Source organism: Phymastichus coffea, unplaced genomic scaffold, assembly GCF_024137745.1.
Source record: "Phymastichus coffea isolate CEN01 unplaced genomic scaffold, Cenicafe_Pcof_1.1 PCOF00074, whole genome shotgun sequence".
Classification (NCBI taxonomy): Eukaryota; Metazoa; Arthropoda; class Insecta; order Hymenoptera; family Eulophidae; genus Phymastichus; species Phymastichus coffea.
The window spans coordinates 1,282,557-1,309,525 of record NW_026706885.1 but is presented as its reverse complement, the minus strand read 5'-3'; the positions used below and the strand labels follow the sequence as shown (position 1 = coordinate 1,309,525).

The following is a 26,969-nucleotide window of genomic DNA, read 5'->3' as shown; positions in this document are numbered from 1 at the left end:
CCTTCTACACCGGACGATAGCCATTAATTCAACCACAAATTTACGAAAGTCATAATTTCGCAAGTGAGTACAGTAGCAAGTGTGTAATTGCATAGAGTCTCGTGAAAATGCCAATAGCATTCTTTTTCCATAGAAATCAACACACACGCAGTTTATAAATATTTATTTGATTATGTACGGAAGTCGTTGATAACAAAATACATAGTATCACTATTGAAAGAGAATTATAACCAAGGCTAATTTTTCAGTTCTAATCTTCTTGGACTTTTAGCATGATAAACTACGCACATAGTCTTCACAGCAAATCAGGTCAGTAAGAAAGACAGCTGTCAACCATGAAGCTTACATCGCTTCAAAACAGATGCTTATCACCGAAGAAATCGACGAAATCGTCGCTGATGGAAAAAAAGAAAGGGAACGAGTCCCGAAAATTGCTCGCCGTCAGCTTCGCCATCACGCGCGATACTGCACTTCGTCATCATCTTCGATGTCGTGAAGAAAAGTGGAGTCCTAGTTTTCTCGACTGTATAATGACACAAGCCTACGTCGGCCCAGCGCAGAAATGTAATCACACCGTCATGCGAGCCGGCGAACATTGACGGATACTTTTGCGTTTTTCCAAGCCAGCAAGCATTTGCTGTTAATTCTCCTCGGATTTGCATGCTCGCGGCTGACGCGAAACTGCGTCACTCCTTTTTCGTTTGCACTATTTATCAACGTAGTAGGAGCGAGCGTACCTTACAGATCATGTTGGATATCAACTTTTTGTTCTTCTTTCAGCGTTGACTTTGGCAATATTCCGAACGTAAAAGCGAGTAGAGTGTTGATATAGGAAATACGTAAAACGTGAAAAAAAAATCATTTGTGCAATTTCGACTCAATCAATTGGCAAATAAAAATTATTCGTATATAACATAAGGCACTTAGTTAGATGTGTTAATCCATCACGATCGATCCGTCATGCAGAATTCGAGTATTAACATTAAAAGCACAATTGATAACAGAGTCATTGTTGTATATGAAGTGGTCATGCGATGCATGAAAAAAAGCAGCTCGACCCGCGTAACTAGTAGAGTTATACCAACTTCCACGCTAAGGCTTTTCGCAAGTAAATCCCTTAAAGCAACAGCCAATTACTTAGTGGACTATAAACAATGACAATCTCTCATTAGGAAAACGTCACCTTATTCCTTCTTTATTCAACTCGCAATTGTGCCACGAGCAAAAAATGAGGAATTCTCAAGGAATAAACGAGTCTCGCGTGTATGCAAAACTGTCTCAGATATCGAGAAACGGAGAAGGAAACAGAAGTGGCTTTAATGGACTTTGATTGATCGTTAAAGGGGACGCTGATATCTGGCTTTCTCAATCTCGCACACACGGAGCTTTCAAACGAAAGGCGCGTGTGTGTTTTGTATTGCTACTACTTTGCATATCGTCGCGCGCGGATGTGGTAATTACGCGCTGCGTGACAGGTAAAAAGTTAGTCGTGTGTGTATAGCCCGCGCACGTGAGTTTGTACTTTGAGCGAACGCGAGGTCGATCTTGAGGTGACTGGCCCACATTACAAACCCCTTGAATTGCTCCTTCTCTTTTTCCTTTCAAGCTGTCTGTGACGCGTTTTCTTTGATACTCGCTCCATTAATTTTGCACTCGAGGGAAAGAGAAAAAAAAAATTATTCGCGAATCTTTGATAACGCCGCGTCTTATCTTTGCGGTGGCTCGAGCACGATTTTCTTTGAAAACTTTATCTTGAATACATAATGCAGAAATAAGCACTTGAGTGTTCGGAAAAAATGGAGCATAAAAGTTAATTATTTTAACTGCTTTTTTTGGAACTCCTTTATAATCTTGTATGCAGAAGTGAAAAAAAAGTGAAATTACCTTGCGATCGTTCACGAACAATGTTGTATTTTAATTATCGCGACGTAGATTTTTGCCTGGAAGCCTTTCACGAAAAACTAACTTTAGCTTCGTTTTGAGAAGGCCGTTATTTCAAATCAATTCGTTAGCGATAAAAGTATTTTATTCATCGGCCGAAAGTATACGGGAACGGTTGGTTTTTCTTTGAGAAAGGTGCACGTGGCGCGTACTCTTCGACGCCATTTTGTAGTAGTACGAGCCACAAGTGCCAAGGCGTTCGCATGGGAAACGAGGGCAATACGGATAAATAAAGGGCGCATCGCGTCGTCAACGCGATGAGGCATCGATGTCTCCGCGACCGACGGGGCGGAGCACTCGTGCACGTGTGCGCACTCGAGCATCGCGCTTCCTGCCCATCCGTCTCTGATGTACCGCGCCCGTAGGCGGAAAACGGCTATCTAGCCTGTGCACCCGATCTCGATTGATCTTTGAGACTTTCTCTCGTCGTCGACGACGAGCGTGCCTTGATGCTCACCGGAAGTCAGTTGAAAGTCGCGAAAGATCGTCGGCCAGGTATTGCGAGGCTGCTAAATTCAACGTGATCACGGAGAAATCGCAAGAATGGCTTGGAACTCGGAGAGCGCTACTTCGAACGCAATAAATTTTCGCGAAACATGCTCTCAATAAGCGCACTAAATTCAAGGGAAAAGGGGTAAGCGAAAGACATATCGAGGTCTAGATTGAACAAGTCAGCCACGTCGAGCGCGTATACACTATCAATTTACACAATATGCAGTCACGAATTGACGATTAAATTTTTCCATGCTCGGCTGAGACACACACAGCACAGCACCTGTGCATGCTCGAGTGCCGTGCTCTCGCAGCGTAATTGGCATCGTTACCCCCGATGCTTGTCGGCAAGCCGATCACTACGGAAACTCAATGCACTTTCGCGAATATGACCTTTTTTTGCATTCGCGGACTGGGCAAAGCAGCGTAGTTGATTGTCATTATAGGTCGGTGCACACTAATGGCGCTTGGCTTTGAAGAGAATGGGAGAGGTCAGCCGCTGTGCATAAGTGTTGACTGGATGATGGATCATCGCCAAAGCTATCATTTTCGCGTTTGAAATTCGATTCGTGGATTGACGCGGGTCGGCATAGTTTTGCCGGAATATCGCGCCGACATGAAGCTCAAAAAGGCACGTTACGACGGTGCCGCACTTGCCGCCAGTCTATTGGCTTTCATCCGTTGCCGGGCGTAATCTACAAACGCCATCTCGCCACGATCGAAAAGAATGGTAATTCAACGATATCGTGTGCTCCCGTAGAAAGTGAATGAATCATCGGCATCACGCTAATCGTGTTCTGTGTTCAGTCTATCTTCGCCAAGTAAAAATCTACAGCCGTATAGTCGGCCATTCGTCTTCCTTGAACTCGACCGTTACTGCTTAAACCTATTTCCGTTGGCGCGTTAAGAATTACAACCGGGCCAGTAACCAATGGGATTATAACGTGAACGACAGACGGATGACAAATTACCATTGTAACTATAAGCTCTATACATATTTGTCGTTCGTTTACTTGTTGGAAGCTAATATTCTACAAAATTAATGTACGTGAGCAAGCGTCTTATTTCGAATGTAAAATAAATTATTTTTCAATCAATAAATTATAATGATTTTTACTTAGTTACTAAAATTTCATTTTATAAACATGCTGAATATTAAAATAATAAAATATTCTCATTCTGTGCGTGTAATAGATCAATTAATTCAATTTCACTCTACTTTTACATTAGTACATTTTCTTTAACAAAGCTAAAACAACTAGTTTTTCAAATAGGTCTACCACGTAGTTTATTTATTCTATCAGATATCAATAGTAAAATTATACATATCTTATTTTATACATATCAATTAGAATTTAAAAGTTTTGTTACTGTTGATAAAAAGTTTTTCACCAAGTATAAGTACTGAACAATCACATTTACATAAGCTTTGAAGCTTTTAAAAATATAGGTAAAAAGATTATATCAACCACGTGTCAATGGTTTAACTAAGAAATTTTTATTATTTTACTGCTTTTATTCTATTCCATAAGGAGAATAGAATACAACGTTCAACTGTACCTAAAACAGTTTTTAATTTAGAAAATATTCATATTTTAGATACACAGAAAGTTTGATTATCATAAATGAATGTGAAATGAATAAAATTCGATATTGAAGTTGGTTGAATTATAGATTTTGATCATTTGTTATTCAACATTTTATGATTGAAATAGCACATATGTTTCCACTTCGAGAATGCGAAAAAATAAAAAAAAATGTCTAAAAATGTTTAAAAAATAAGCCTTTGAATAATTTTATGAACTATTTTACAAGTTAAAATTTTTTTAGTCTTCGGTTGCAGAGATCTGCCAAATTATAGGTTGTGATTGTTGTTGACCGACTAAAGGTAATTTCCGTAATAATTTTTTGCGTATAATTCGAGTTCGAAGTCGGAGTTTATCCATCACATCAGACTTTCGAGATATCCTAATTTGAAATGGCGAAAAAAGCGGATTTTTGGTATATTTGATGTTCTGTAAGATCGCGAAATTTTTTTTTCTGAAAATAAATTAATAGCAGGTTTGAGAGTTTGAGATTATAGCCTCACAAGTTAGAGGGCTCGAGGGCTAAGAAAATTAGAGTTTAGAAATCTGTCGTTACAATGTACTGTATTTTAATACTGTCATAAAATTGCTGAAATACTTAACTTCAATCTACGACATCGAGATAAAATAAAGATAACTGTAATCCAAAAAATAGATTTTGAAGAGTAAGACTTGTGCTTTCAAAAGGTTTGGTCTGTTTTCAGAAAAAAACATTTTTTTACGGGGCTATAGAATTTCAAATATAGCAAAAAACCACTCTATTGCTATTTTAGGTGAGGATATCTAAAAAATCTAACGCGATGGACAAATTCTGACTTCGAATTCGGATTCTATGCAAAAAATTACTTCGGAAACGATTCTTAATTAGTCAACAACAAAACCATATAGATCTGGGCTATTTATCAGAATAACACTTCATGCCGATTATATGTGCACTGCAGTGATTTTAACTATTCTTTAGTGAGCGCTAGAACATACGAAAGTTCTCCTGGTGTTGGAAAAAGCATCCAAGTAACTCGTCTAATCGTTGATAAAGAAGTTTACAGATCAATCAGATTCCTCCTGATTGTTAACAATCAAATTCCAAGTGAAAATAAGAACCAACTTTCGAAGATACGAAAACTTATTAAATTCGTAGAAAAATGATGAAGATGACAGCTGACGAAATAATCAAGAAAAGAGCAAAGATAGCAATTGAAGGAGTCAATTATAATTATGTCATTATTCATTTAAAAAACGAAAACCATGCTTATCGATACATTGTTCACATTTATGAAAAGAGTCATAAGCAAGAATGTTTTTTATAACGAGAAAATATGAATCTTTAGGTGTGTTTTATTGCTCCAGGTATATGTCATTTATCGTTTTACAATTTTATGAAACGATATCATTTACTCGACTCGAATTTTTATTTATTTACTCGCCAATGGCGATAAATACTATTACTGGAGCTTAATAATTATAAATTAATTTAATCAGTTATTGAGTTGAACTTATTTTTAAAAACTATCTTTGTGGCTTATGTATTTATTTTCGAACATATTTATTTCTAACTATTTTTTGGTAATCGGACACGTATTACAAAGTTTTTATGATCCTTTCAAGTTTTAATGTTTAGCTTCAGTAGTATGTAGTAGTTTGAAATCATCTACGGGTGGTAAAACAGAAAACTTCCAATTATTGAACAATCAATATTTGCATATTGAAATCCTGTTAAATTTATGACATGTCAAAGGATTCTCATCGAGATGTAATACACATTTACAGAATAATTTCGAAAAAAATAAAATTCAAAGCACAACTTTTACGATTAAACAAGATTTTCAATCGTTTTATTTTGTTATTAATATTGCGTTGAACTCCAATTTGAAGTAAAGAAGCATCTGATTATTTCGAAAAAATGGTCGGTCAGTCAGGACTGGCTTTACTTGTTAAAAAACAGATTAAGAGATTTTCTTTGAAAGCATGCAATTAAGATATGCAAAAAAGTCCGTAAGAGTAGTCGATTAAAATCTCCAAAGCAGTAACTATATAGCTTGACGATTAAAGTCAGGAAAGAAAGAGAAGAAACCATTCGCGGTACGTATCGCGTTGGCCTGCATATGTGCAGGCGAGTGGGTGTACGGCGCGACTCATTAGCGGAGAGAGGGAGGCAGCGAACCGCGCGCGGAAGTGGCGTTTGTAATTCATAATACGCAGCGCGATATGTTGCGCAGGTTCGTGCACGCGCGCGCGATCGATCGCTCGCGCGGCCCGAGAAATCTGCGAGAAAGCAGCGGAGCGCTTCGATCGTACGTCGTGTGTCACGACAGCCGCGCGACGTTCTTTCACGGAGGAAGAGTTAAGAGCGACGCGCTCGTACTGCTGCGCGACGCGGACAGCGGGAGAGCAGTCGAAACGTGGTAGATCGAGCAAATGGAATGTTTCGTCGAGCGGCTCGTTTGAATGCGAAATCACCTCGTACGCGTTACGTCCGTCGCGAGTGGGAGGGAGGACGATAAGTTGCTTCTTGGAGGTCGCCTTTTTTCCTTTTTTATTCGTGATTTCTTTGCGGTTACAATTCATATTTGGAATTTGGGGGCGAGGGAGTGTTCATCTCGAACGCTCGCCAAATGTGTTTTTAATTCGTTCCACTCGTCAAGTCATTTTAGACCAGATGCTTTCGTCCAAAATCTTGTTGCAAAGTAACATGCAAGCAAGTTATTCCCAATGGCGACAGTCGCTATTTATTTATTTACTTATCGACGAACATCAAGCTCGGAGAGGAAAAATAATCGGATCGAAGAAACGATCCAACGAGGGAGATAAGGCGGATAGAAGAGAGTTGGAAAGGAGCGTTAGTTGGTTTAAATATCGATCGGCTTTTACTAAGGCGCTAGTCGCTGAGCTGACCGCCCGACGGTCAATGAGATACGGTCCTTCCGGCAACCTCCCCTCTCCCTTACACTCATACTACGGCCGGGCCTCCTTCGCTCCGGAAGTCGCGCCGACCTCGCTCACCGCCGTGATTCATATGCCACCAAAGTCGCCTCTCTCTCTCTCTCCCTCTCACTGTGTGCGCGATGAAAATTATTGACGATTGCCCACAGCTGCGCCCCACCCCTCCGTCGCTACGCATTGAGTCTCAGGATTGATTGAACGTCAAATTATTCGTCTTTTCGCTGGTTGGTGACGAACGCTCGATGGCACGAGCAGCCAAGAAGGAACAGCTTGAAAAACTTGCACGTAACGGGGGGTGGGGATGCAAGACACACGAAGAACAATATTGCGGCTCGCGTGCGTGACACACGCTGCAACGCACGCCGCAATTTACAATGGAGGCGAAACAGAAGAAAATGAAACGGAGCAGAGCGGCGAGCTATCCGCGCGCACGTACACCGCCGTGGCAGTTTTGCGGCGCGGCGCAATTTCCATACGTAATCGGCCCCCGCGAAGTAGATAAAACACGAAATTATGCGTATGCCGCCGCCAAATCGCCAATTCCGACGTGATATTATGCTAAGGAAGCACGCCAGCGAACACGACACGTCCGTCGCGTGAGCGACGGGAGAGACGCGCGCTCGCCGGCGCGAGGAGCAGCGAGCGCTGGTCATCGTTATTACCGACTTCGCCGTTCCGCATAATTTCCGCGGCTGCGTTGCAGTGGTCGCGATCGCGGCCGGGCGGCGTTGCGAATGCTTTATTAGCTGCCGGCCGATCTACTTGTACCAATGCTGACGCGTCGGATGATCGATCGATCGCTTTTCGAAGGAGAACACTAATATTCTCGCTTCGAGATGTGGATTTCGAAGCTTGTGACAATTCTCACTTTGCTAATTAAATTCTCGGTGTATTATGGCTTCACGCTCAAACTAAATACTACTCCATTACACTTTAGTCGTGGTGTGCATTACTCGAATACAGTTGAGTTATACAAATTAAACAATTTGTTTTTCGAGCATTTCTACGATATATTTAAGGACCGATGTTTGTTCGCTCGATTAAAATGAACTATTAAGAAATTGACGGTAGACGTTGATAGAGAAACAAAGTGCGCCAACGAGCACCCAACCGCATCAGTACATAGCTCAGCATGGAGTGACACGAGGTTAGAGACCCGCGTTCGGGGGGTGTGCACGCCTCTCTCTCTCGCTCCTTCCCCAGTCGTTGTGGCGCGCAGCTCGACGCGCAAACTCGACGCTAGTCCAGCCAATAGCCGAGTCGTAGCCACCCCACCTAAGTCTCCCGCGACCACGTGCTGCTGCGTATAAACACGAGGGTCGGGGACGTTGCGTCTATTCCCTCTACCATGCTATTGCCTTTCATCCAGAATTTTCCACGAGCACGTGTTACTTGCGATTCATTATTCCTTTCCTTTTTCTTCTTTTGCGAGTGCATGGCACGATGATTTGTGGTAGAGGGTGTGTCTGATGAGGATTCGTGCTATTTTCCGTTGTTGTCCACGCGGATGTATGCGCGCTTGGTCGTATTTGTAGTTTTTTCCAGCCAAGTAATGCAGACGAATTATCTTTGCTGAGTTTAAAGAGTCGTATGAAAACGTTAGTAGAAGGAATGCGCATACGAAATTAATAATTTAACCAGTTACCAGCGACTTTCATTACGTGAATTCGTTCTTTTTTTTTTATTTTATGCGTTCGCTGTTATTTTTCACGTAATAACAGCTATAAGCTAGAAAAACATCGCAGTTTCCGCTTGCAGTTCACCCCTACTCGTTATTCAAAATTATTCACTTTCTTCATCAGGCCAATAGAATAAATCTAGACTTCGATAACTACTGCGTTCAAAACTTCATCGTAAATAATAGTATAACTGGGCTACTGGTCATAAACAACAAATAGAAAGATTCAGAGCGATTAATGTGAACAGTCGCCGTAAATCTTGAGGAAGCGTTTTAACTCGAATCGCACTTGTTTATTATTTCTCGAATGGCTTTCTAATGCTTTACGGTTATCACTTTTGGCGAACAAATGACTTTACTTTGTAGAAGTGCTGTTGCATAACTTTGTATTGTTGCGTATTTTTGTAGAATTTATGTTAGTGGGTTAAAATTGGAAAAAATGAAGATCTGTTACCTTAATGATCAAATTTCATAATCTACGAAAGAGCATTTTTTTATCTGGTTGCGAATGTTAAAAGCAAAATATATATAATTAGAATGTTTTCATTCAAGGCTCGTTGCAATTATGCGACAATTTTTATCGATTACAATGGAGCGCTTAGCATGTAAAAGACCGATTTCATCACATCGTAAATACCATAAATGCACTATCTAAAATTAAAAGCGAATCGTGATTAAGCTATGTACGTTGAATTAATTGCATCAAAAATAGAGCCGATATTAACCTTGCAAAATAATCATCCGAGATCCCACGACGTTTTGTATACAAACGAAAATAGAACATTATGGAAGCTTTGCATATTCATGAGTCTTCTAGCAGAAAATTTTCTTGTTTGCATTATTTTTGAAGGAAAAAAAATAAAAAAAATTAGCATTTTGCAGCAGCGTGCGCTCGTAACGTTACGTTTTTCGGTCATGTGTTTAGCTTCTGTTTGCGATGGTAAGCGAACTAAAAATAACAATCTACGTTCTCTCTTTACCGGTAAAGCACCGTACGCATAAAGAGTGCAGGAAAGCATACTCGTAAGGGTCCACTTTCACACATATGCTTTCGCATACGTCTAGATAAAGCCGAGCAGCACCGAGGCGAGCGAGCGATCGGCGTGATGAACGACGATTCGTCAAGCGCACGGAGCGCGATGTAGGAGTCGAACACCGCGAGCCGAAGAGAATAAAAGGGAATCGTTCGTAGCCGAGATTCAATCTAGAGGAGCTCGGCGGAGGGGAGCGCGCGCGTATCGTTATGGCGCGCTAGCGCAAACACACGTGTGCATACGCAGACGCAAGCTAGAGAGTGGACGTTGCGTGCGCCGCCACTGGACACGACTCGTGTGATCTGGGCCAGATACACGCAAGCCGCTCGCTCGACTCCTTCTCTCGCTCCCTTTCGCGCCGTGTAGACGCCGTTATTGTACACCCCTTTCCTGAACAGCGTCCCGCTTTCTTTCTTACTGACTCACTTTCGTCGGCCGATTCCCGCGCACTTTTCTTTTCTCTGTTTATGACGCTCGACCCTCGCTGTTCAATTTTTAAGCTGCCTTGACTTCTGTCGAATGGCTTCTGTCAATATCTACACGCATATTTGTATCGAAACATATTATTTCTTGAAATTATTTTTCATCACATTCTGTTGCTTTCGTTTCATCTGCCATGAAGAAACATTGACCTTGGGGACAATTATTTTTCATCACTTGGCACTGAAGGTTAAGAACAATTTTAAATGTTTGTAATTAGATTATTTTGATGCATTGATCGATTATACCAATGTTTGAAAGCGTTCAAATTTTAATTAATCTTAAAGGTATTTCAATGTGATAGTAGACAAAAAACTCGACAACACTTGATAGTTGTGTACCGGAACCTTGTAATATTTACAACCAATAATATATACCATGAAACTAAGCTATTCAATTGTAGAAATGAGGGTTAATAAGGGACCGACTAAGAGGCGTCATTATCGTTAACCCGATCAAATGAAAATTGTAATGGCATTCGTAGGACGAAAAAAGAATCCCAGAATCTCGCTTGACCCGAAAAGACAAGGAACAACAGGCGTGAATCAAAGAGAGCACGGGGGCACTTATAAATATTTATTATTAACGACAGAGAAATTTTACTAATGGGGAGGTATTCGCGTGGTGGCGACGATTATTAAAACGATCGTCGCTCGATAAGTATGGCCTACTTTTACTTGACTCTCGCAGGCGATTATTTCGAGCTTAGTATATCACACGGGGGTTCTTACACTCTCTTTCTCCGTATGTGAATTGAGAGTCGGCCGATCTTTCCACCTGCCGTTCTGCCGTGACCCTGATTTTTTTTCTCACTTTTGCTTTAATTTATTCCGATTGCCAACTTTGATGCTCTGCTCGGTTTCTGCCGCTCGCCACGCTTTCAGCGTTCGTTATTGCCGCCGCAAAGAAAAAGTACGTTTGGCCTTCACACCAAAGGGTCTTGATTCGAAATTACCATGTGTGTATATTTAATGAAAAAAAGAAAGGCTTATGCTGCAACTGCAGAAATGAAACAAAGAGAGAAAAAAAGAAAGCGGCTCGCTGCGGCACGCATCTCACGCGAGAAGTAGCGTACGAGCACTCGACCTTGATGCGTCAACCGGTCGTGGGGCGCACGACAGCAAGTGAGTTTAGTCGACCCAATTGATGAGCAAGCATTAGGTGCGTGCGACCCCCTTAACGAGCCCGGGTTACCTTAAAAGTTTTGTAGCTGGAGACGACGTAAGATGCACCGTCTTCGAGCTCGTCGAGGCTGATCTTACGATCGCCATCCATTGAGAAAATGTGCCTGGCGCCTCTTGGCAGATCCAGTCGTAGCGAGAGGCGGTCGAGCAACGCCTCCAGTGAGTTGATATCTCTGCCCGGCTTGAACCTGCAGGCGATCGATAGATTTAGATAGATTTAGTATTCGTGCGGGAGAGGTGAAAATTGTGTACGCGGCGTTTCATATTCTTTTGTCTTTCGATTGGATACACTTTTTGTCGGCGATCGATGGATAACAAAAGTATCGCGGCCAATTGGCGAACTCGATGTTTTAATTCACTTCGATGAAAGCTAAATCACTGAAGCGCGAAGGAAGGAGATGTTCCTGCGTATAATTGGCCGCTGAGGTAAGCTCTCGATAAAACTAGTGAAATAAAGATGATCACAGTCAAAAGGCCCGTTGAGGAGTAGGCAAAGCGATCGAGAAAGACTAGAAATCCATCGGCGACATTGTAGTAGTTGATCTTTAGCCTAACGGCAAATACTGATTGCGGTATTAAGCAAGCTTTTCTTCTGTTTCGCGGGCGAAGGCGACACGTGTTCAAAGCTTCGTCGCGTCACTCGCAAATGTCAGCGAAAGTCGTCTTGCTTTATAAAACGGAAAAAATCCATGCGCTATTTACATCGTTAAAAGAGCTGTGACTGGAGCGGGGCGCCGCATAGGCACACATACAGGTACGATCGGCATTGATTTTTTCTCATTAGCCCGAGTGGCGAGAAAGTGGCTCGCGCTGCAGGGTAAAGGTAAAGCAGAGGATGCGAGGCTCGAGAAGGTTAGGACGCGTACCTGAACTCGACGCCGGGGAAGTAGGGATCGCCATTCCTGTAGAAGGTGACCCGCCTGGCTCGCCAGTAACCAAGGTTGTTGTAGCGCGAGGGCGGCTGGATAGGCGGCTGGTGATGGTGGTGCTCGTGACGGCTCCTGGGCCTGCTGCTGCTGGCGGCGGCGACGGCCTGCTCCTGCTCCGGGGGCGGCATGCGGGGACTGGAGGGTCTGCTCTGCCTCATGCTCCAGAAGCCGCCGCCTACCAGCCCCCTACCATTGGCCTGCTGCTGCGGCTGCTGCTCCTTGCCCGCGCCGCCTCCCCCCAGCGTCGCGGCCACCTCGTCGTCCTCCTCCTCGTCGTCGTCCTCCTCCTCCTCCTCCTCCAGGCTGCCGCCGGCGCTGTGGTTGCCGCCGCCGCCGCCGCCGCCACCGCTGCCGCTCTCGTCCTCCTCCGCCGCCGCCCCTGGCGCTGCCGCGGCTGCGCCCTTAGCGCCCTCCTACCACCAGCAGCGCGCGGTGCCGTTAGCACGCCCTGGGCTGGCTGTGTGCGGGCCGCCAGGGGAGGCACGCCACCGACGATTTATAGGCCGCGGGACAGCGGACTTTGTGCGCCGCCGCCGGGCTTGCCGGCTGGACGCCCAAGTCGATTGCCGTCGCAGACTTTTGGCGATGTGTACGCGCTTCGATCCGAATCAGACGCGCGATCGCCGGTTTCATCTTTATGCGCGTTCTACTTCCTTCGCATCGCAATTCTTTAAAACAATGCATTTTTTTTGTCTTTTTTTGTAGATTAATTCGAGCGATTGTTGTTTTTCTGTGAATCCTTCATTAAGAAAGAATCTATTGATTTTGTTACCTTTACGATACTCGAAAAAACCGGATTGATCAAGATAAATGCAGTGTCTGACCGAACTCTGATCTTATCTACTAGTCCGTATGATTCAATATTTGTTCTCGGCAAAATGCATGTTTGGTCGAATGTAAAATTTATCTACAAGATTATTGTAATCTATTGGGTCCAGATGTAGAGGAATATTGAGGAAAATATGGTTTCCTAAAGAAAATCAAGTGCAGCTCCATAGCGATACGCACGATTTAAATGAAAAAAATACCATGCGATAAAAGCCTTTAAGTGATTCTGTCTAACAATGATACAAATAATTTATTATATATTTATTGCATTTTTGTAACGAATTCTGTGGACAGATAAATATTTTTCAAACAGATACCTTTAGCGAGAGTAAAGATAAATTACCATCGAGTTTAATGCAAACAACGACTTAGTTAAAAAAAATCGAAAGGAAATAGAAAATTCATCTTATTTCTTTTATAGATACGTTGTATATAAAAATATTGTCACACTTTCCAGTCGACAACGGAAAAGCGTATTGAAAGGATTTGAGCAACAATTAGAAAAAGAAAATTAACATGGTTATAAAAATTAAATTTCAAATTAGATGAATGAACTTGGAATAAAGTCTCGAGAAAATATTACTGATAGTTTGTCTTACTCTATTCTCTTCCTCAAGATTCAAGTAGAAATGTCGAAACACAGGCAAGCAATTAATAAAGAAAAAAAAAGAGCGGAAAGGGGTCTGAGCAGTGGACACCTGAGTAAAAAAGCTGCCTGGCGAAACGTAACGGTTGCAAAGCACTGACCTGAAAGTCATCGTCGTCGTCGCGACGGCGATTATTGGCAAGAACAGCGCGTCTGTGCGTCTGGGGCGAGAGGGCCATCTGTCCGTTGCTATTAATCATGGCAGCGGCTGGCTTGCTGCTGTTGTTGTTGATTTGTCTGTTGGGCGAGGCAGGCGGCAGTTGCTGCTGCTGCGGCTGCATGCTGGTCATCGACGCGCCGGCAAAGTTAGCGGCGGCGGTGGTGGTGGTGGTGGTGGTGGTGGTGGTGGTGGTGGTGGTGGCGGTGGCAATGGCCAGGGGCTTCGGCGAGTCGTCGTTGCGCGGCGCGGTGGCTGCTTCCGGCGGCGCCGTCGAACTCAGCCCGGGTGTATTGCCCTCGCTGCTACTCGTACGCGCTGCTGCTCCGTTCTGCTGCTGGGCGCGAGCCGAGAGCATGTTACTCTCCTCCTTCGCGGCCTTCTCCGACTCTCCGCCCACGTTGCTCGCCGTTTTGGTATTGTTCTTTGTCTGTCTCGGGGGCTCGTCTTTTATCCTCGTCTTCGTCGCAGCTAGCTGACGTCGAATACTCCTCGCGGTACTTCCACTTTCTTTTTGTCCTTGCCTCTACTTTCTTGCTTTCGTTTTCATCGTTCAACTCGCTGCTAACATCCTTGCAAATCTGTTCGAGATCGCCGCAGTACGTTTCTTTTTTCTCATAATAATTGATTTGGCTTGCAGTAAGATTATTATGTGAGCCGTAACTTTTCAAAAAAAATACTAAAACAGAAAGATTATTTAACATTAGTCACTTTCAACGAACAATGTTCGGTCTTCTTGATAATAATATCCACTCTATTAAGGTTTTTTACTCTTACAGACTATTCGTGAATATTCAGCATTGATTGACGTATGGTATAAACGTTGCGTAAAACAAACAACGTTGGGATAGATACTTCATTAACAACAACAACGCGTCATAGCAATTCCTTCTTCAGGTCTAAGAACAAAAAGTAATAGAGCTCTACAGTAGAGAAGTAAGTAAGCTGATTGCAGTTAAGCATTATTGTAACGTGCGTTAAGTCTATGTTACGAAAAACGTTATTGATTACCTCTTATTCTTTGGTCCGAAGAACGAGTTACATTGCAACTTTGAAACGTCACAAGTGATTATAATTTACTCTATTGAATAATAATAATAATTATATATTTCCGACACTCCGTGCGTGCGTGGGGACTTGACTTTACGCATCCTTGATGAATCAAGCATGTATGAAAACTCGTCCCACGCACGCAGTATCGAAAAATAAAGTTAGCTGAAAAGGCCGTGCAAGGCTCAAATCATACTCTCGCACTAGTATCGAAATGTACTAAATTGGATTTTGATATTCGTTTGGTGTCTGACCCTTCATTTAGTGGTACTACTTATAATCATCAAAGATATTTAATTTTTTTAAACACTAAAACTCCAAAATTTTCATAAGAAGCGCGAAAAAATTGAAATGTTGAACATCAAAAAATTCATATATTAACGATTTCTTCTTACGAAATGAACCCACAATTTTTACAGCATCATGATAAGCGGGATATTAGAGTTCTAAGCTGAAGAGCCATCAAAGCAGCATAAAAATTTGATTGATTCACAATCAAAAATCTTAGTGAAACGTGAATGTACTCAAGGAATAAGCTATGAAAATGCATGCGTATTTAGATTTCAATATATTTTTTTCTTAGTTCATCTACTGCAGCTCTTCTATATCATTGATTAAATCAGAATCTTTTTTTGAAAGTATAAAAATAAAGAAGATTTGGTGGCACACAAGTAGAAGCTTTTATACACGATTCTTAAATTTACGTAACGATCTGGCGCATTCCCTTACTCTTTAGATTAACTTTACTGATCCATTGTAGAGATATATTGAAGCTGAGAATCCTGTGGCTATTCAAAAGCGAAATCGATTAATAGATAAGTATCAGCATTCTTGCATATCGGTGCGCAAATATAGAGTACTAACATTTATGGATAAGATTATAATGAAAGAGGCGAGAACTTTTCAAATTGCTGTTCATTTGTTTTTCTTTCTTCAAACACGGTTATTAGATTGTTGTTGCGATGTGAGATTGCGGGCATATCAATTTTAGGTCACCGTCAAACGTTCTTGAAGTATTGCATGATTACGCTGGTCACGAATTTTCGAGAACGATACGATACAGTATAAGACGTTTACATGTACACAAGCCGTGCATTATATCAATCAAATATATTTAACTTTTCATTTTGTTTCACCTCATCTCTGATCGAATATTCAAGATAAAGATAATGTTTATTTCAATATAAATATACTATTTTTGTCTTTGTTGAAGGGATCTGGATACGAGAAGAGGACTACGCAAATTGTATGCTAATTACTGTTTGCAAATATTTTCTTCGAACTCGTAAGAATCTTTGGTATTGCGAGTGTTTCAAGGACTGCGCAAAATAATTGAATTATTTAAACTACATTTTCGGAAACATAGTTCGCGTTAAGCGTTTATTTGTAAAGCAAATAAGTAGATGATGAAAGGAAACAAAATAATTTTTTCCAAGTTTTTGCATATCTTTGTAACTTATTATGCATAGTTATTATTTGTTTTTGTAAATCATAACGTTTAAAAAAATAATTATAGTGCCCCGAGCGATCGCCTCATTTGCCATGGGTAATAATCTGGACGTAAAACCAACTAAACATTTTGCTAAAAATATCTGAACGTATAAGTACATATTTATTTGAAATGAAAAATTTTCTGATAATGAAATTTTGTTCTCTTAATTTGCACACACATTATTTTAGTTCTACAGCATTTATATCGACTTTAAAAGAAATACGCTGATGTATAATGCAATTCTTATTACAGCAATTCATCATGAGACATTCGCTCGTAAGTTAATTACTGATATGGATAACACGACATCGCTTCATTTTTCATTCCTATTACACTGAACTGTGAGCACTGTTTAACATACGTAGGTCTATATTTCCTGAATTTTGCATCTCCGTTTTGAGTTTCAATCTCAAATAAACGAAACACTTTTAAATCTAATCAACATTAGACTATCTTATAAATGTATTGCGATGAAAAAAAAATATTTATACCTGCCTAGTCGTCATCAGGCCAATTTTAATTGCGAATGAAAATAAAATGTTTACTTGAATGATCACCTCACAATTCCATCGCTCGGGCGAGAAAGAACGACAGTCGCGAAGCGTATGCAGCATGCAGAAGCGAACAAAGGATCGCAATTGTGCAAGAAAAAAAATGCGCGTACTCACCAGCGGCGTTAAAGCTCGCGAGGCACTCCTCCGCATGAAACTGTTCACCGCAAGCTCGCAATCGCGGGCTTCTCGCGGTCGGCAATTTGCTCCCACCTCCTTAACTCGCAAACCTCCCCTCTCGCACTTTTTCTTCCTCTCGCTCTCGCGATGGGCTCGAAACTGGCGAGAAATCCGGCCCCGAGAGAGCGGAGATGCGGGCGAGAAGGCGAAAAAGCACGACGGACGTTCAGACGAAGAAGTAGAGCTTGTGGTCGCAGATAATGTACTTGTGAACGATGTGAATGGTTTTGGCAATGAGCACGAGAACGAAGAGTATAGTGATGACCATGGCGCAGGAAGGGAAGGTTGCACAGGCGCAAGAGATCGTTCACCTCGGTCGCTCGGTCGCTCGGATCGCATGGATTATTCATTGACGCGAGCGCGACACTTGGGTCTATGGCCTGCGGCTACCTCGGCGAAGGGCTTTCTGCGACGACCGCGTCCGCGTGTGTCCTTCGACTATGCCGTCCGGACGTGGAGTGCGCGCGTCGAGGCTGCCCGCTGCTCTTTGCCGCTGTATACTACCGAGGAGCGTCGCGCGCAAGCGAGCTCTGGTTAGTTGGTGAACCGCACCCTCAGACGCGCTTAGACCGTAGCCGTTGAACTTGTTGCACGGCCAACGGTTGCGATGTATCATCGAGCTCTTGTTGCTGTTACTGTGGTTACCCACGAACGAGCCTCTATGCTCCTTACGCGCATCGAACGTAGACGCTGAGTCTTTCTCACTCCAAGCTTTCGCTGATCTGCGTGGGGAGCTCAAAGAGCTTTTTCAATTTTATGTGAATGCGGTCTGGGCTCATGATTTTTGTCCGTTTTCATTTTTTATGCAGAAGCTCTTGATCGCGCCAGATGTCTGTTACAACAAGCTTGTTTGTCCTTATTGCCGGGTCCTTGCTACACGCAAATCCAACCAAGCTCAAGCTCGAAATTAATGAAAAGAGTTTTTAAGTAAGCTATACGTGGTTGCTTTCGTTTATTTGCAATGAAAAACCAATTGTCCTCGTTAGATACCTCTCGCGATATCATTTCAACGAGTTAGTTTCTATATGCATTATTAATAGCGCCATTTCCATCTTTTGGATGATTCATTTCTCGAGATCGACGGCGTCATGACACGCAAGCTATAAAAAAGAAATATCCCCGACGAGCGTCGTATTATTATCATAAACGTGCTTTTATTTCGTATTATTGAGAAAAATGAAAAATTTCATCGGCATGTGGCCCCAAGTACACAAAGGCAATTGAAACTTTTCTTTCTCGCAATGAAAAGTCAAGAGGCTGAACATTACAAAGCACAGAAGTGCAACTTCAGACACATTGCCAAGGTGAACCAACGTCGAGATTCAAGTAAGCAATTGCTCTTCACCGTGATTGCAGGTGTTCTTAATCGAACGACCTCAAAATCTAGCAAAATCTAGCTCATTTGCCTGCACGACCAGTTTAACGTATTCCTGCTATATCTAACTGGATCTGCCTCTCGTCAACTTGCTACTTACATTCCAATATGAACGATAAATGTTGGAATTGTAGTTGAAAAACAAGCCACTACTTCAAGTCGTTCAGTTTAATTGTTACTGTGCTGGATTAGATAGCCTCGTATTCGATGCCGAAAGACTATGGAAGTGTCACGGTTAAGACCAATGTTCCTTGCCGACAAATTAACGAGCCGAGATTGCGCACATTTTTATTAAAGTAATTTTTACTGCTATTTAAGAGTCACCTAGATTATGGAAATGATGTTAAACGACGGCTCAGTGGAATATTAGGGGAAATGGTGTTTTGAAACAAGAAGGCTTACTCGAGAAAAATCAAGTCGGAAACAGCCGGCAATTGCGTTTTGTCGTGTGTGTGTGTGTGTGTGTGCGTGTGTGTGTGTCTGTGTCTATGTGTGTGTCGGCTGGAGCTCTAGATGCAAAGTATCATTATAGTTGTCGTTGAAATTCGTGACGCTGCATTTTGAGTCTCGATGTGAAATGCTGCTCAGAGACCACCACGGTAGGGTGATAAAAATCTAAATTAAATATGCACTGACTAAGGACTAATTATATATGCGAAGCATTTGGAGTGTTTACGTCAATGAAAAATGATTCTACGAAATGTGTAAAGTAACGTCGAAAGTTTACGGGTAAAAAACTAATTTACAGAATTACGTTTGTGCAATTTCTTATAGAATCTGCTCAAAAAAGAAGCACAACAATTTAAAAATAGTAGATTCATCGCTGGAGGAAATAAATATATAAGACACATTAAGGCCAGCGTGGCTGAAATAAAACGGCAAAAACAAAGCCGTAAGCGCAGGTGGCCGCCGAAATCTCAAGCGCCTAATCGCAAGCCACATTTCATTGCATCATCGTGGATCCAATCGCGAGCTCTAGGCTCGCAAGCTCGCTGAAAGCTTGCGCGCTGACGGCGGCTGCGGCTCCGCCTCGGCGACAGTCGTCGCGTGTCCGGCTCTCCCTCGCTGGAGGCTAGGGGCGAGGGCGGAGGGAAGGAGAGCTTTCAAGCCGATGGCTCGGCTTCCGCTGCGCCCAGCATAATGGCCGACGTGCTGCTGCTACTGGTTGCAACGATCGAAGTTGCCACTTGCCTTAATTGATGCGCCTTACTATTTCTTTATTTCTCTCTTTCTTTCCAAGACGACTTGCTTTTCAGGCCACTATTTTTTCCTCTTCTAATTATATGTTGAGCTTCAAAAAGGAAGCAATTATTTGTTCCTCATGATTTATCATATCAGTGATTAGAGTAATATTTAAAATATATCTATGCAAACATATTCAAGTAAATTCAAAAATTATATATAGTTTCAAGCATATTATCATTAATTAATGAAATATTCCAATTTCTTAATATCCTTAAAACTGTATTGAACGAGAAAACTATAATTTAGTTGAGGTATCGATTAATTAAATAATGAAGCCAAATTTCGTAGCTTTTTTTATTAAAAAGAGCAAAACTATCGTTATATATTATAACGAAAAAGTCAAGATTTATGAATAAAATAATTTATGTGTGTTTGTGAAGAAAATTTCGACACCAGCTTCTTTACTTGAATAAATCAATAGATTTTTTGAAGCTTTGAATTATATCATTCTAATTCTTTCTCACCTCTTTTAACTTGACATCGTTGTAAGACAAAAAATGAAGAGGAAGTAATATCAGAAGTCGAGCTGTACGCGTACTTATGAAGAAGTCGCAAGATGAACAAACGGTGCAGGATCGCTGAGGCTAATTTTTCTTGAGTTTAGCGAGTGAACGTTTAACGTTTCCACTTGTGTAAATAAGTGTGTATATGTTTAGAAGTAACGGATAACTGATTGATGAAAATAAAAGATATTTTGCGTACACAAACGTAGTCTGTACGTTGAATTACGTTTTTCACGAAAGAACTTATAACCTTAAGCTTTTTTTATGCCTTGATCCCTCTCCAATCTATTACTAATTTAATCTATGAAAATGTAAAGTTTCTACGAAAACTTCTATATAGCTTCTTGAATTTCAATTAGTAACATATCTAAACATGCCAATGACATTTCATGGAATTGACTTGCTTGATAGATTTTGATTAAATTGAAATGAAACAATTATCGATCGAAACAGGTAGCATTTACATTACTGGGTTTAATTGAATTGCTTTCAATAATTCTCTCAGCTAAACTAAAAAGACTTTGATTTCAATATTATTCATCTAGTTATTGATTTCCGGGACTCACCTTATTCAATTTATTATATTTCAATTGCAAAGTTATCCTAATCAATTTCTATTCAAGTTTTTATCAAAAAATTGTTAATTCACATAGTAAAATACAACTAACATGCTATCGCTTATAATACCCTCTAGTTAAATTGATTCAAAGGCTCCAGAAATATGCGTGAAATTTTTATCTAACATAAATGGCTTGTCCAATAGACGTACACGCTCAAACAATTGCATGCGATCAGAATACACAAAGGTAAATTTTGACGTTACTTACTTTGGATTCACAAGTTGCCATTGCCGTTAGTCTTTTCTTTCGTCAGCCATCGATACGACCACGAGTCGTACACCAATTCACAACTATGTTCGATTGAAACCATTGAGAGTAGACCCTTAATTGGAATATTCGGGAATACAATTTTTTCGAGTGATGAAATCCGCTAGTGGAAGCAAATGGAAAACGTAGCTGTGTTAGATTTTGCTCTAGAAAATACCACGATAAATATACCGAATAATTATTTATAGGAACGGCAATAATGGAATTTGAAGAGCAAGTCGCTTGGTTTCGGAGACAGCAAAAAAGACGTGATTTTCGAAAACATTCTTATTTATTTACATACATTTTTACAAAATTCTTTTATTTATACAGTAAACGAGGTACCAAGTAAATATATGTTGTATCAAGAATATTATAACTAAAGATTGTAGTCATACCATTTTCTGTCGAGTATGAAATGATAATATTTTTAATTTCAAATTACTATCGCCCATTATGACCATTTACAACGACCATGGATGTCACAATCTAGCTAAAATACCCCATTCACTATGCTTTCAACTTATGCATTGATAATCGGAGAAATACAAAACCTATGACTCTCTTAAAAAATATAACTTTCCACCGTTTTCTCGATGTCGTTTATCTCAGATTCGAAGACAGATAGTATAAGCAAGTTTTATAGAAAATAAATTTTTTAGACTATGGTTGATTGTGTCTCATTGCATTAACCATTTTATTCTCTTACTTGCTAATAAACAATTAGACAATTTATAGAGAAACGCTATTCCTGATCTATCTATTTGAAATATTACTTACAATACAAATGTTGCATGCATTTCTCTTCGTGACGCACGTCTTTCTCAAATTGAAATGAAATAGTCACAGGTAAATTTCATTAATAACAGTACTTACGATTTTCGAAAATTTTAAATTTCATAGACTTTTTGGTTATTATTTTCAAGAACACAATATTACCTAAACAAATGGAACGCAGAAAAAAGCTTGAGATTTTAAATAAGATCAACATGGAAGATTATTGGTACATTGCAATACATTAAACTTAACGTTTTGTTCATAAAAAATATATTTACAATCTTTCAAAATCTTATATTAGAGTACTAATTTAATTACTATTTTTGGATAAAAAATATAAAATGGCACATCATAATCACCCCCATTTACATAAGTATAAATATTTACAATTTAAATCATCACTTTTGCTAAATACTATATTCAGTTATTTATAAAATCACAATTTAGGAAATGGTAATGATTTTCATCAATGCGCTATATAAAATTGGTATTGCAAACAAGCAAAACTTGATTAGTATAACTTAGAAAAAAGAGCTTAATGCTTGGTAAAAAACGTAAATAATTATAATTATAATATAATATAATTATAAAACATTTTTTTTTGTTATAAATATTAAAAATGTTCTATAAGCAAAAGATTCTCAAGCTTTTTTCTAGATAAAAATTCCAATATTTATTCAATAACAAAACTTCAGTAAATTTTGACTATAATAAATATGAATCTAGTAAAGCTATTATTACGAAGTAAATCAGTACGATTAATAAAATACATCTTAAATCACCATAAATGAAAAAAATAAGACAACAGAAATCACAATTAGTAATCGACTGTCATGTAAAACTAAATGTGTGTATTACTTATCGTTCATCATAAAAAATACAACTTTCAGTTACAAATTACTTTCAAGCACTTGAATAAGAAAAGAGAGAACTTTCTATGGGAAATATTTCTAGACAAAATGTAAAATATTTAATTGATATTTAATTCATCTTTTCCAATATTGTTGCACGAAACTATATTATTTTATCTAAAAGACAATATTTTTTTAAAACTATTAATTATGAGGAAGAAATATTTTGAAAAAATAATTAACATATAAAGTTTATAGTTCTTGCTTAACGTTCGGGTCATTGTCCACATTGATTTTTTTCAGTATAAAAATTTCTTTATCCTACCCAAAGTAAAAAAGTGCATGTAAACAGATTAAGTGTCATTCTAATCAAGTCAATAAATAACTACTGAATCCCTTATAAAGGCAAAAGATCGATTAGATTTGCTCTTGGCTGAGTTAACGATTCCGGAAAGAATTCTGATAACTTGTCATACAGTTCAATTCGACGACTGTGGATTTTTCGAGCAACAGGATCATCTGAATTTATACTTAGAAAATTATTAGTACCTTCATTATTTTGCATTGATTCATCTCCAAAGTCGGTTGATTCACGGAAGAGAAGAGATGCTAACATTTGAAACTATAGTTTTGAAAAATATAAAAGCAATAAGTTAAATGATGTTGATATCTTTAAAAATAAAACTTTTATTCTTACCTCGTTTCTTTGTTCTTTATCTTCATGATCGATTATTTCTGAAACATTGGTTTGTAGGTACTGTAAAGCTGCAATACTATTACTCATGGCTAGCTCTTCAAATTTATGTTTTCTTATTATTAATTTACATTTCTTTAAAATTTGATCATGTGACGGTTTACACAGTTGTAATTGCCAAAAATCGTCAAGTCTTAGTTTTGGTAGACAAGCACGTCCTGGATTACCTCCAAACAAATAATGCACCTAAAAATAGCAACAGCATGACAGCTTATTGACTTGAATAGAGGATTATATTTTTTATTATTTTGAAAATTTTTAATTTAAAAGTAAAAATTATTACTTTTCTAATATGATCGTAAACCAACTGGTGAGCAAAACGAGGACAAGGTTCGTAATTTTCCATTTTTCTCCAGTACTTTTCTCCTGTATTTTCATTACGATAAATACATGACCATTTGTTGGTATCTATTTTGTAAATCCAGAAGGAATTCTGCACATTTTCATCTCGCTTGTCTTTGTCTTTGCTCAAACCCTGAAAAGAGGTTTTAATTAGAATAAAATTTATATTTACGTAAATATAGTGGATTCTTCATTATTATCAAATTACAGATAAAACATAGATTTCCCCAAGTTCTGGATCTATCGTTGCACGCTGAGTAAATCCAGCTGCAGGAATATGAGTGGAATTGTCGTTTCCAAAGTCACTCCAGTTGATACCGTCAAAGTCATTAATATCCACTTGATATGTAAAAAAGTCATTCAAATATTCATTGCCTCTTTGTCCTGCAAATATGTACAACTTTCTAGACCCCTAAATTTCAATGTAAATTTTTATTAGTGAAATCCTTTTTATGATAAATTAACATTCAATAAATTCATTCCGTGAACAAAATTGATTTTACAGGGTGAAATAGCATAGAGTGTCCCACTCTCGATCTGACAAGTGGTACACCTTGAATATGTGATCTGAAAATATCACATGCAAGTATTTTCCAAGTATCCGTAGGAACATGGTAAGAATAGAGGCCAGAAAAGACCAATTCATTAGAATTTGATGTATTGTCTTCATTGCTAAAAAATTGAAATAGGAAGTCAAAAATAATACTAGTAAATAAATATAACATATGGTTATTCCTTTGAATATGAAAAATTACCTTTGCGTGGGTATAAGTACACGACCTCCAAAAACGTATATTGTTCTCTTATCAACATCCATCAACATTTGATGATCAAAGATAAGTTCAGGACCACCTACAGCTGCGGTATCTTCTGATATAAGTGTCCACTCATTAGATTCAATATTATATACATAAAAATCATTCTTTAAATTTTCTGGAAGTCTGTGCTGAGTGTCAAGGTATCTCCCCAAGGTGAATATTTGACGCTTTTCTGGATCCAAACACATTTTGTGACACGAACGTGCATTGGGACCACCCTTAACATAAAATATGAAATGCATATATTACAAATATCACAATTTTATTAGTATTACTTACAATCTGTGATGTATCTTTGCAAATTAAAGACCATGTTGAAGAATTTATGTTATAAGCCCACAAATCTGCAAGATCTTCATGGCCATTCCATCCACCAAAAAGATACAAAACTTCTGCTGCAGGGTCTAAAACCATTTGATGACCTCCTCTCATACCAGGTTTTGGGTCTGGTGATAACATTTTCGTCCATAATACTTGGTATGATTGAGCATTTATGTATTCATTCAAAATTCCTTCTATATTTAAAAAAATAAATATAAAGCAAAGTACTTTTTAAAACATACATTAGTTGAAAAATAATTATACTTATTATTTAAAGTTAAACCTTACTTTCAACAGCATCTGTAATAAACTTTTCAGCCTGAACATAATCTCCTTTAACAACAAGTACATCATATAATTCTGATAATATTGGATTTTCCAACTGAACACCTGTATACTTTTGAAGTGTTTCAAATATTTCTTGTTGTTGATACTTCCGAAAGTGTTTCATACACAGCCTCACAATCTCTTTTTGTTGATACTATATGCAAAAAGATAATCACAACTATAACAAATGTCAAATCTCTTGCCAATTAATAAATTAATTCATGTTATTCACCATGTTCAGCCAATCAATGCTAGGTTTAACTATTTTAAAACTATCAGTCCCAGTAAGTTGAACATACCAAAGTGAATAATTCATACTTCTCCCCCATGATTGTAACAAAACAATTTTTATGTACCTTACAGGAAAATAATTCTCTAGATTTCCAACTGTACACTTAAGTTCAAAAGTTTCTGGCATTGAATTATATTTCAAATCACTAAAATAATCAGAATTAAGAATACTTTAAATTAATTTAACAATATGTATTACCAACAATAAAATTACCCTGTTAAAAGCTCCATCATGTGTTCTGGTTCAAGGCCTCCATGTATTTTAAATTTTCTAACAGAGCATATAGGCACTTTTTCAGATTTGCCGAATGTTATATTTCGAACAATGGAAGGTTGTAAAAGTTTGAGAATAACGAACTACAGCAAAACAGAAATTTAATAATTTTAATAATTTAATAACAAATTTTCTTTTATATAATATTACCTGAGGATGGTTGTCATTGGCAGTTAACCAACAAGATTTTTCATCTTTTGGTTTGTCAGTGATAATATTTCTAAAAAAGATTTTATATCATTAAAACAAGGTTGAAAAAAAATATTAAACAAATAAAAACCGCACGATTACAACTGATGTAACATTTTAATATTTTATGAAATATAATATAAAGTATTGTGGTAAAAAAGTAACCAATATAGGTTATAAAATTATTTCTATGGTACAGAAAGAAAAGGCAAAGTTAACACCATCGGTTTTTCCATTTGGTGAAATAAGAAGAAATGCCCATAAGTACTCACTCAGGCGTAAATGTTGAGGAATAGCTGGAACACTTAAAAATGCTATATTCTAAGACTTTTTGGAAGTCACTTTCTTCATTTGACGCCATGTTTATATCTGTTGAATACATAGACGTATAAAAGATAGATGCTAATGCTAGGTTATGAAATTGTCCGTGAGAGTGAGAGAGATAGCAACAAATAGTAGAAAGCTTTCTAGCCAACGCTTATTTATGTGGCAACAGCCAATAAGACTAGACCGTCGACCAGGAAGAGACAGAAGCTTCTTATTATGTGTTGTTATCTCTTACTCTCGCGGACGATTCCGTAAGGCCCTCGCTACATATGCGCATACGCGCGCGTACGAGGGCGTACATACAAACGCGTACAAATCGCTAAAAATTTTGATAGTGCCAACAACAGAAAATTACTACTATTCCTCGCATGCCCCAAACGAACACACTTACTCCCGGAACAAACGTATCATAACGCTGTATTATTGAAGGTTATGATACGTTTGTTCCGGGAGTAAGTGTGTTCGTTTGGGGCATGCGAGGAATAGTAGTAACTTTCTGTTGTTGGCACTATCAAAATTTTTAGCGATTTGTACGCGTTTG

General features: G+C 39.0%; 2 protein-coding genes across 2 annotated transcripts in view; both read right to left on the bottom strand.

Moving 5' to 3' along the window:
* Positions 1–14,493, bottom strand: part of LOC131668094 (echinoderm microtubule-associated protein-like CG42247) — a 28,397-nt gene extending 13,904 nt beyond the window's left edge. The window contains exons 1-3 of the mRNA XM_058941948.1: positions 13,840–14,493; positions 12,202–12,677; positions 11,346–11,523 (exon numbers count right to left, since the gene is read on the bottom strand). Coding sequence (XP_058797931.1) covers positions 11,346–11,523; positions 12,202–12,677; positions 13,840–14,253 — 1,068 coding nt within the window. The 5' untranslated portion in view covers positions 14,254–14,493. The remainder of the gene's footprint in view (positions 1–11,345; positions 11,524–12,201; positions 12,678–13,839) is intronic.
* Positions 14,494–22,552: 8,059 nt separating this feature from the next.
* On the bottom strand, positions 22,553–26,644 carry LOC131668093 (muskelin). The gene is made up of 12 exons (XM_058941947.1): positions 26,374–26,644; positions 26,063–26,132; positions 25,853–25,995; positions 25,580–25,784; positions 25,309–25,501; positions 24,979–25,214; positions 24,637–24,917; positions 24,385–24,553; positions 24,090–24,293; positions 23,823–24,014; positions 23,483–23,725; positions 22,553–23,407 (listed from the first exon to the last, which is right to left on the bottom strand). The coding sequence occupies exons 1-12, from the start codon at positions 26,481–26,483 to the stop codon at positions 23,183–23,185; spliced, it is 2,271 nt and encodes a 756-aa protein (XP_058797930.1). The 5' UTR covers positions 26,484–26,644; the 3' UTR covers positions 22,553–23,182.
* Positions 26,645–26,969: the final 325 nt, after the last annotated feature.

Bases quoted from the DNA above. Each gene is read 5' to 3' on its own strand.
- LOC131668093 (XM_058941947.1), bottom strand. From the start codon at position 26,483: ATGTATTCAACAGATATAAACATGGCGTCAAATGAAGAAAGTGACTTC. The intron at 24,918-24,978 runs GTAAGTAATACT...TTTTATGTTAAG, and splicing joins GCAAAGATACATCACAGATT to GGTGGTCCCAATGCACGTTC. The intron at 23,726-23,822 runs GTAATAATTTTT...TGCTATTTTTAG, and splicing joins TTTACGATCATATTAGAAAA to GTGCATTATTTGTTTGGAGG.